This window comes from Microtus ochrogaster, chromosome 7 (assembly GCF_000317375.1).
Source record: "Microtus ochrogaster isolate Prairie Vole_2 chromosome 7, MicOch1.0, whole genome shotgun sequence".
Taxonomy (NCBI): domain Eukaryota; kingdom Metazoa; phylum Chordata; class Mammalia; order Rodentia; family Cricetidae; genus Microtus; species Microtus ochrogaster.
The window spans coordinates 21,704,241-21,715,736 of record NC_022014.1 but is presented as its reverse complement, the minus strand read 5'-3'; the positions used below and the strand labels follow the sequence as shown (position 1 = coordinate 21,715,736).

The window sequence follows — 11,496 nt, the reverse complement described above, 5'->3', positions numbered from 1 at the left end:
GGAGGAGGAGGAGGAGGAGGAGGAGGAGGAAGAGGAGGAGGGATGAAATGCTGCTGTAGGAGTGAGGCGGGCAGATGAGGCTTTAACGTTGTAAACCACAGATCTCAAACAGACAGCTCACAGACTAGAGGTATGTTCTGTTTAGGACACCCAGCTGTTTGGTTTGGTTTGGTTTTTATATTATCCAGAATTTTAAAGCTGGATTACATATAAAAGTCCAAACCTGGGTCTTCAGAAGACTAAACTTCTAGCAGTGCCAAGATTTTATCCTCTCATGACAAAACATAACTAGATTGGCATGTAGAGATCCTGCTGGATTCCTGTTTGCTGTAATCTGCATACCCTTGTTGTCTCCTGCACACTTAGAAGTCGTGTGTCTTTTTTACATGGTTACTTTTCTGACTCTATTAAAAATAGGAAAACCAAAGTAGAATGAATACCTAGCATAGTGGTACACACCTATCATCCCAGTTCTTGAGAAACTGAAACAAGAGAGCTACTTCAAGTTCAAGGCCAGCCTGGTCTAAATGAAATAATACACCAACAAGACACTCTCAAAGACCAAACAACACGTAGGCATAATGGCACGTACTTGAGAGTCAGAAGAAGGCGGATCTCTGTGTGAGATGAGCATGTGGTTCTGTTTAGTATCCATTGGCATATTTCACATTTACATTTGTATTTGATCCCCTAGATTACTATAAAGCCAGTCATTCTTCATGAAGCAGTTGCAAAATACAAGATTTTGAGCCAAGAAATAGCATGAGCCAGCTATAGTATCTAAGGAAGATTGTCTAGAAGCTAATACAGAATAGACAAAAGGATGTACACTAGGCAGTTATTAATGTTATCCAAGTGTGTGGACATCAGACCCTCTAGGTGAGAGTAGTAGTTTGGAAGTTGACTAAGCCACAGGCATATTAAATTCAAATAGCTGGCTTCTACTTCCTCCCCAACAAGAGAGTGAATGAGCAAAGTGTGAGAGTGACTGTGGAAAGTCGCCCAAGCTTCTGAGCCCTCTGGTAATCACCGATTCATCCTTTACCTTTTAATTTTGTTAACTGGTCTCTCAAATGCTGGTTCTGTGCTCTGTGTGTACATATACATGTAGAAGCCAGAGGCTAATGTTAGGTATCATCTTCCTCAATAACTCTCCTCTTTAATCATTCTCCACCTTATTCACTGATTGATGCATACTTTTTCTTTCTTTCATTTTTTTTTTTTGTCCTGGAACTCACTTTTGTAGACCAGTCTGGTGTCAAACTCAGAGAGCCACCTGCCTCTGCCTCCTGAGTGCTGGAATTAAAGGCGTGCACCACCACCACCTGGTCAAACTTTTTCTTAAAAGTTTTAATAATTTATGTTTGGTATATACCTGTGTGCAAGTACACTCACCATGTGTATGCATGTGGAAGCTTTAGGTTGATGTTAGGTGTCTTCTCCACTACACTCTACCTTATTTTTAAAAATAAGTTCTCTCACTGAGATTTTACCTGCTGTGCCATCTTCCCATTATTGTCTGCATTTTAAAAAGTATTTAACATGTGTATATATGTATGTTTGTATGAACATGTGAGAAAGTGAATAGGGATACTTATGCCAAAATGTAGTGTGGCGGTCAGAGAGCTTTCAGGAGTTGGTTTTCTCCTTCCACGCTGGGCTCCAAGGATTGACCTCAGATCACCAGGTTTGTACACAAATTTTACCTGCTGAGTTGTCTTTCTGGCCATCTGAATTTTTTATATATATTTTCTCAAGTAATTCTTTAAGAAGCCAGCTGTGAGACATGGAGACCATTCTTTTGGCATTAGTACTCTAAAGCAGGAGTCCCAAGACTTTAGGGTATATCAGAATCATCTCAAGAGCTGCTTTCAGCTACCAGTTTCTGGACTACGCTGGCAGAGTTGATGGCAAGGAAGCAGAGATAATTTACATTTTTAACAAGCTTCCAAAAGATGCTGATCACACTTTTGAGTATAATTTTACTAAAGCCAGTCTCCATAGTCACTTGGACAGGCTGGAAATTTGCCCGTAGCTTTGAACATGGTGTGGTTGGGGAAAGCCAAAGCTGAAGATGTCATCCTATGTTCTTTTTCTCATTCATAAACTTCTGAAGTTTAGTTTGAACCCCTAAATTTCCCACATGAAACTTGAAAGAATGAAGGATAAAGTTAGGAAAGCAGAGTCGAGGATTAAATCCTCTTTTCCTACTAAAATGTGCAGCTTCAGCTTCTTAGACTTTGACACAGAGGCTCGTGTATGTATTACATTTACAGAGCGTAAGTTCAAAAAGTTGTAACTCGTGCCTCTGAATTAATCATTAAAATGACAAGCCATTTTATAGTTACTTTGAATTGTTACAAACACATACTCATTATGTTTCAGATTATTGACTGAGTCATCTTCAGGAAAATGAGTAATTGCATTGTGTGATTTTGGACAAATTAGCACTTTCTAACTGAAAGAGGCATTTGTAGACCCAAAGCAAAGGCTTTTGTTTGGAGTTAAATTTGGAATGCTAAAACTCTTATCTCAGGACTTGTACATAAGTTTAAAAGTTGGATAGTCAACTGATTCAAAGTCCTGCTTTCTTCCACCCCCACCCCCGTGGTTTCTCGAGACAGGGTTTCACTATCTATCCTGGCTGGCCTGGAACTCACAGAGATCCGCCTGCCTCTGCCTCCCGAGTGCTGGGATTAAAGGCGTGCGCCACTACCGCCCGGCGACATTGTGTTTTTATAATGTGGCTTCCCTGAGGATAAATACTGCATGCAGAGGCATGGTCTAGAATCGTGATGAAAACAAATTTAAGGACCAGGCTATGGTAGCAGTACAGGCTCCAAAATTACAGAGAAACCCTGTCTCGAAAAACCAAAAAAAAAAAAAAAATTAAAAAAAGAAAAGAAATTTAAAACAAAGATGTGTTATATGTTTCAAGCCAACTGTTTCTGGCTATTAGATGATGGGAATGAGAAAAGCTCTTGTCCAGGTAGGACCTGTGAATTGCTCTACTTAGGTTCAGTATTTGAATTGGACTGAGATGAACTTAAGATGACTCTTTGAATAAAGATTCTTGATATTATAAGTTAAATATTAAAAAGACAGGAAAAATTTGTACTGAATATCATTTATCAAAATGTCTTAGGCCAGATGGCATGCTTAAAGACTATAAATCTTTAGGAAGATTTTTTTTTCTTTCATCAACCTTGACTTAGTCAGTCAGTTGCCACTAATTGACATATGAACCATCAGACATAGAAAGCTAACAAGATGGCTTAGTCAGTATAGTGCTTATTGCACAACTCTGAGGACTTGAGATAAAAAAAAAGCTGGTGTTAATAGTTCATACCTATAATCTAAGCACTGAAGAGGCAAAGACGGGATCCCTGGGCTTGCTGGCCATCCAGTCTAGCCAAATCGGTAAACTCAAGGTTCAGCAAAAGAGCCCATTTCACAGAATATGACAGAATAATTGAGGAAACAATGACATTATGAAATTTGCAGACAAATTGATGGAACTAGAAAAAATCATCCTGAGTGAAGTAACCCAGACCCAGAATGACAAATACGAACCTTCATCCAGTAACTGATGGAAGCAGATGCAGAGATCCACAGCCAAGCCCTGGACCAAGCTCCTGGAATCCAGTCGAAGAGAGGGGGCAGGGATTATATGAGCAAGGGGAGGCCAAGATGATGATGGGAAAACCTACAGAAATAGCTGACCCAAGCTAGTGGGAACTCATGGACTCTGAGCTGACAGCTGGAGAGTCTACATGGAACTGAACCAGGCCCTCTGCATGTGGGTGACAGTTGTGTGTCTTGGTCTGTTTGTAGGACCCCTGGCAGTGGGACCAGGATTTATCCCTGATGCATGAACTGGTTTTTTGGAGCCCATTCCCTATGGTGGGATACCTTGCTCAGCCTTGATGCAGGGGGGATGGACTTGGTCCTGCATCAACTTGATATGTCAGGCTTTATTGACTCCCCATGGGAGGCATTACCCTCTCTGAGGAGTGGATGCGGGAAGTGGGAGGAAGGAAGCGAAGGGGAACTGTAGTGGGTATGTAAAATGAATAAAAGAAAAAAAATAATTGAGGAAGACACCCATTGTTGAGCTCTTGCCTCCACATAATGTACAACACACACAAATACATTATGTATATATTTATACTACATAATGCATAGCTAAAGAAAAATGATTCAGTTTTTTTAAATTTATTAGAATCACAGTTCCGTTGTTTCCACACCATTTGTATTTGTAGGTTAAAGTGTTCCTAACACATTTCACATTTTAAAAATGCCAAGGCATGCTCAAATTTAAACCTGTAGTGAGAGCTGAGATCTTGTTTATAAGAAGTTCTGGGATGTAGCTAAGTTGGTGGAGTGCTTGCTTACCATGTATGATGCCCTGGGTTCAAACTCCAGTACCATGTAAACCAGGCAAGATAGCACTTGCACTGGGGAGGATCAGAAGTTCAAGGTAATTCTCCTCCCAGGCTAGGTCAGCTACTAAGGCTGACGACCCGAGTTTGACCCCAGGCCCCACATGGTGGAAGGAGAGAACCATCTCCACAGACTATGTGTCCTCTATCCTCCATATGTGCACCGTGGTATACACCATCTTTCATGTGCATGCAATTAATTAAATTCTTTTCAAATCTGGTTTTACGTGCACCAGCTTGTCTAGTTAAAATAACAATTTAGGGGGCTGGTGAGATAATTTGGGCATTAAAGCTAAGGCAGTTTGCACCAGCCCTGGCAACTTGAGTTCTGTCCCAAGGACCCATGTGGTGGAAGGAGAGAACCAGCTTCTATACTTCTCACACTAAATAAATGTAACTTGGGAAATAGCATGTATATTTTGAGTGTTTCTATAAGGAACTCCAAAGCTGCCTCCCAATCCACCTCATATGTGTTGACTGTCATCCATAGCTTGTGTGTAATGCTCCTCCTGGATCTCAGTGACTAACTCTAGACTATTCCATTTAAATGTTTGTTCTTCTTAGTGTCCCATAAGTGAATTTGACTTTGAAACTTTTCTTCGTGGAATATAAAGTGCCCAGTACAGCTTATGTATTTGGCACCAGAATGGTGGTATTACATTTGGGTTATGTCTGTTATAGCAAATAAGCTTTAATATAGCCACTTCTCTGTTTTCACTTCTCTAGCTTTTCTTAGGAATATCAGAACAGAGGCATAAAGATAAGTTTTTAACTTAATGGTGGAGTGCTTGCCCAGAATCCTTGAAACCCTGGGTCCCATCTCCAGCACCACAGAAACTAAACAAGGTGGTAGATACCTATAATCCTAGCCCTTGTGAGGCGGAGGCAGAAGGACCAGTTAAGAATTTTCCTTGAGGGCTGGAGAGATGGCTCAGTGGTTAAGAGCACTGACTGCTCTTCCAGAGGTCCTGAGTTCAATTCCCAGCAACCACATGGTGGCTCAAAACCATCTATAATGAGATCTGGTGCCCTCTTCTGGCCTACAGGCAGGATACTGTATAAATAAATAAATAAATCTATTAAAGAAAAGGAATTTTCCTTGACTATATAAGTTCGAAGCCAGCCTAGGCCACATGAGACTGTCTCTATTTAATTTAATTAATTTGTTTAATTTTTGAGACAATAAGAGTAGAGTAACATTTTACAAGGGGAGAACGTAAGTCTCCATCTTCCACTATTGATTTCTCAGCACTTGTGCTGTCATTGCATGTGCAGCATATGTATAGCATATATTTCAAATGAATATTGCCTGGAAACCATTTTGTTTTGTTTTTTATTTATACAGTGATCTTTTTAACTTATTAAGAAATTTTCCAAACAATCAAAGTAAAAAATATATCCCAGAAAATTTCTGAGTCAACTTTAGTAGCCATCACCATTTGCCTAGTTTCTTTCATCTATTCCCCCTTCCTTCTCTTTTCATTGGAATATTTTAAAATAAAATTCAGGCACCCTGACATTTTACTTCAGATATTTAAACAGGACAATAACCATACTGCCATTATCTCACTAACAGGTAAGTCTTTAATGTCATCGAAGATCCTGTTTACATTCCAACTTTCTAAAGGTGCTTTGAATGTATAAGCAATGAATTAAAACTTTTAAAAACTAAGAAGCTTCTGAAAAGGAATCTTTTATTGTTGAGGTAAAGAAAAAGCTGAGGCAGAGGTGGGTGGATCCCTCTGAATTTGAGGCCAGCCTAGTCTATTCAGTAAGCTCTAGGACATCCAGGGCTACATATACAGTCCCTGTCTTAAAAAAAATTTAAAAAGCCCAAAGAGATGGCTCTTCCATTAAGAGCGCTAGCTTCTCTTGTGGAGGATCCAGGTTCAGTTCCCAGCACCCACATGGCAGCTCACAACCATCTGTAATTCCAGTTTGAAGGGATTTGATGCCCTCCAAGGGCATCAGTTATACATGTGATGTACTTTCATGCTGACAAAACACTTGTACACATAAAATAATCTAAGAAGAAGCCACGCAGGACATGTGCCTATAATCCCAGTACAGAAGCCAACCAGTCTAGACAAATGATCTTTAGGGTTAGAGAAGAGACCCTGTCTCAGAAAGTAAAGCAAAGAGGGGCTGGAGAGATGGCTCAGTGGTTAAGAGCACTGACTGCTCTTCCAGAGGACCCGGGTTCAATTCCCAGCACCCACATGGCAGCTCACAACTGTCTGAAGATCAGTTCCAGGGGATCTGACACTTCACAGCAATGCACATAAAATAAAGTTAAATAAACCATGAAAATATTTTTAAAAAAAAGTAAAGCAAAGATTAATTAAGGATAGAAGATGCCCAGAATTGACCTCTGATTTCTACAGATCCATGCAGAGATGGGTGCACTACACGCACACAAATTAAGCAAATATGGTTTTAAAATCCCTGAACTATCCTAAATTATAAGGGTTAGAGGATAGGGGGGAAGATATAAAAGGAAAGTCAATCAGTTAATACTTTTGTGCTAAATTAACTTAATAGATTTTGAAACCTAGGCTGAATTCTGGAGAGCATAATACTAGGCTGTATAACATAGTCTCCTTATAAATGTATTTTTCTGAGGCCGGGCGGTGGTGGCGCACGCCTTTAATCCCAGCACTCGGGAGGCAGAGGCAGGCGGATCTCTGTGAGTTCGAGACCAGCCTGGTCTACAGAGCTAGTTCCAGGACAGGCTCCAAAGCCACAGAGAAACCCTGTCTCGAAAAACAAAAAAAAACAAAAAAAAAAATAAATGTATTTTTCTGGACTGTTCACCCCAACCAGTCAAGAAACAATGAGTCCTTCAAACAGATTGACCTCCTGCCTCAAACGTCTTTCCTGCTTCTCCTTAGTTCTCTCCTTCCTGTAGTCAGTGTTGGTTCAGTGTAAATACTTTGTGCTTTCCCTCTCAAACTTTTCCCTATAAACGTGTAGTGGTTCGAGTAAGAAATGTTTTTTATAGGCTCAAGTCTTTGAAAACTTGGTCCCCAGTTTCTGTTTTGCTGGAGATATCAGTAATGCCTTCCTGGAGGACATTCATAGGGAACAAGCTTTGAGGGTTTATAGCTTCTGTGCCTCCTGCCGCCTGTGGGTAAAACATGCTCCCTGAGCTTCCTGCTCTAGCTGACTTCTGCATGTCTCCCCTGTTATGAACTCTCCTTCTGGAACCCTAAAGCCCAAATCAGCGCTTCCTTCTATGAGCTGCCTTGGTCATGGTATTTGATCACAGCAACAGTAAGTAACTATCACAATATGCTTTCACTCAAGCCCAGCAGGCGTGCTTCCATCTGCTGCCGCACTTCCCTGCAGGTGGTTAGACAACTTACCTGTAGAGAAGGTCTTCTCAGTAATGGCTACATGGGCCTTTTATTTCAGAGAACCCTCAGTATCAAGTTTTGTCTTAAAATGATTTAGAGGATTTTAGTTGAAGATAAGCAAAGGTGATCATAAACCACTTGGGAGATGGTGGAAGATGAAAAACCCAGGTAGATGTCAAGGATTATTGGGTTAGGATAATGTGGACTCTAGATAAACAAATTTATTGGGAGTTCTTGCTGAAGTTTAATTTTGTAAGGTATTGCACAGCTAGATCTAAGTAGGACAAAGTCCAAAAGCCTGACTAAAGCTTGGTGAAACAAAGACTCTTTATCAGGAGAAATGGTTGTGGTAAAAATGGGTATTACCTTACCCCAAAGCTTGTGGAGATAGGTAAGTACATAGAGATTCATAGACTATATAAGACAGATAAAAACATTATATATTGTTTTATTATATAAAAATAATATATATTGTTTATTTTATAAAGTATTATGTATACTTTATATATGAATACTATATATTTCATAAAATATGCATCTATAGCATTTTGAGTTTGATCAACTTAATGTATATTTATAGTGACTTATATACTTATCCTGTATAAGTGTTCATTTTATTTTTTACTGAATATAAATTTTTTCATAGAGTATATTCTGATCATGGTTTCCTCTCCCTCATTTCCACCCATCCAACTCCATACTTTCTCTCTCTTTAAAACAAATTAGAATAAATAAGAAGAAAAAACAGTGAAGATGCACAAGAAACGCAGATACACACAAAAATCAGTGAAAACACAAAATAGAAAACCATAATATATGCAAAAGACCAGTAAGGTTAAGTTTTAAAAAAAAAATCCCAAAGTAGTACAAGACTCTTCCTTCCCCCCCAAAAAAAAATCAAAAATACCATTGAGTTCATTTTATGTTGACCATCTGCCACTGGGCATGGGGCCTGCCTTAAGTATAGATTGTATACCTACAGTTATAAGATTCTTATAGCAACATAGGTCTTATTTTATCTCCCTCCTGTTAATTTAATATTATATCAAAGGATTTATAGTTAATATAGGAGTTGAATTTTTAATTTAGGTCTCCCACTATCACCTCTTTTGCCTTGGTAGCATGCAATGAGATACTGGTTTTTAAAAAAAAAAAAGATTAAATGATTTAAATTTTCTCTGAATTCTTTGTTTCTTTGTTCTTTTTGATCTCAGGCTGTAAGATTGGAAAGTACTTACCAAAATCGAACACGCTATATGGTAGTGGTTTCAACTAATGGTAGACAAGACACTGAAGAAAGCATTGTCCTGGGAATGGATTTTTCTTCTAATGACAGGTGTGGTACCACAAAACTACCTTTTGAATAACCTAGTATAATTATTTGAGCTAGTACAAAAATGTCTTACATAATTATGCTTTTAAAATTCTAGATAAAGTGGGACAAGAAGGTAAGAGGGTGAGGGGTGTGCATGTGTGCGTGCGTGCGTGCGTGCGTGCGTGCGTGCGTGCGTGTGTGTGTGTGTGTGTTGTCTTTTTGAGACAGGATCTTTCTATGTAGACCAGACTGGCCTCAAACTCAGAGATCAGCCTGCCTCTGCCTCCCAGGTGTTGGGACTAATGGTGTGAGCCACCATACCCGGCTTGTATTCTTGATATATGTCTTAGTCACTATTGTATTGCTGAAAAGAGACACCATGACCACAGCAACTCTTAATAAAAGAAAGCATTTAACTGGGGCTTGCTAACAATTTCAGATGTTTGGTCCTTTATCGTCATGGCAAGGAGCATGACAGCACACAGGCAGGCTTGGTGCTAGAGAAGAAACCGAGAGTTCTGTGTTCAGATCCACAGGCAGCAGGAAAAGAGAACCATTGGGCCTGACTTGGGCTTTTGAAACCTCAAAGCCCACCCCCAGTGACACTTTCTCCAACAAGGCCACACTTCCTAATATTTCTTAAGTAGTGCCACTTCAGCCAGGCAGTAGTGGCAGACGCTTTAGTCCCAGCACTTGGGAGGCAGAGGCAGGTGGATCTCTGTGAGTTTGCGGCCAGCCTGCTCTACAGAGGGAGTTACAGAACATCTGGGGCTGTTACACAGAGAAACCCTGTCTCAAAAAACCAAAAAAGAAAAAGAAAAAGTAGTACCACTTCCTGATGACTAAGCATTCAAATATATGAGCCTATGAGACCATTCTTATTCAAACCATTACAATATATGTTTTTATGAAATTATTGGAATATGTGTATGAAAGTATCACAGTGAAACCCATTATTTTTTATAGTGAATATGTGATAATGAAAGTTTTAAGTTAAAAAGTAATTCTTGACAGCCTGAGGAGATGGTTCAATTGGTAAAGTATTTGCCATGCAAGCTCAAGTACCTGAGTTCAATCCCTAGCATTGGTGAAAATCTAGGCACAGCAGCATGTGCCTGTAATCCCAGCACTGAGGAAGTGGAGACAGGGTAAGCTCTAGGACTTGCTGGTTGGCAGATGGTCAGCCAGGGAGTCAGCCTAGCCAAATCTATGAGAATGGAGTTCAGTAAGGAACTGTCTCTAAGGTAAAGAGCAATTGAGGAAGATACCCAAAGTTGATGTCTGACTTCACATGCACCCCATAAACATATGAACATGTGTACACACATATAGACATACAAATAAAGGCATAAAACTAGAAAAAAAAAGTCTTGGCCATGATCTTCAGAGACAAGCAAACTTGCTAAATGTCTTTGGCTATTTCTAATTTACTATTATTCCTTACCTTTCTCTCATTGCTAGGTACTAATGATAAGTAAACAAATGGAAATATATATTTTGGGGGAAAAGTTGCTTTTTGCTGTTAGTCTATTCCTTCCATCAGTAATGTTCTACCTTGGTAATCCTTGGGTACATGCCTTTCTTGGTAACGTACCAATAGTCTTGTCCTGGGTTCATGTGTACTTTGCTTCCTGTAATTAAAGATAGATCTGACAGAACCTGGATTGTTGTTGTTGTTGTTGTTGGGTTTGTGGGGAGGGTGGAGGGTTGAGGCTTCTCTGTTCTATTTCCCTACTCTTCTGAAGAATCTGGAAAGACTGTGGAATGTGGCTGCTAAGCAGATCTTTACACTCTTGACATAATAAGCCTCAGGAAATCCTGCCAGATGTCTCAAACCATGACTTCCAGGTTCAGGACTAGAATGGAATTGTGCAGTAGCTAGGGGAGTGACCCAGGCCTGGGTAAATTTATCCACACAAAAAAAAAATGGTAGCATGTAGAGAGGGATTGCTAGCAAGAATATAGCCCTGGGTTTGGTTATAGATGACAACGAATCTGATTGTAGAGAAGCAGGAAGATTCCAGTGTTACTAGGAAAAGTTTCTTTTTTTTTTTTTAAATATTTTTATTTATTATGTATACAATATTCTGTCCGTGTGTATGTCTGCAGGCCAGAAGAGGGCACCAGACCCCACCACAGATGGTTGTGAGCCACCATGTGGTTGCCGGGAACTGAACTCAGGACCTTTGGAAGAGCAGGCAATGCCCCCAACCACTGAGCCATCTCTCCAGCCCCTAGGAAAAGTTTCTAATTCAGCCTTTACCCTAGCTTGTGCATAGAAGTTGTACTGGTGCCGGGCGGTGGTGGTGCACGCCTTTAATCCCAGCACTTGGGAGGCAGAGGCAGGCGGATCTCTGGGAGTTCGAGGCCAGCCTGGTCTACA

General features: G+C 40.0%; 1 protein-coding gene across 2 annotated transcripts in view; it reads left to right on the top strand.

Moving 5' to 3' along the window:
* Positions 1-11,496, top strand: part of Ssh2 (slingshot protein phosphatase 2) — a 243,541-nt gene that overhangs the window by 179,876 nt on the left and 52,169 nt on the right. For both annotated transcript variants that reach the window (XM_005349503.3, XM_026780288.1), the window contains one exon: positions 9,013-9,134. In XM_005349503.3, coding sequence (XP_005349560.1) covers positions 9,013-9,134 — 122 coding nt within the window. The remainder of the gene's footprint in view (positions 1-9,012; positions 9,135-11,496) is intronic.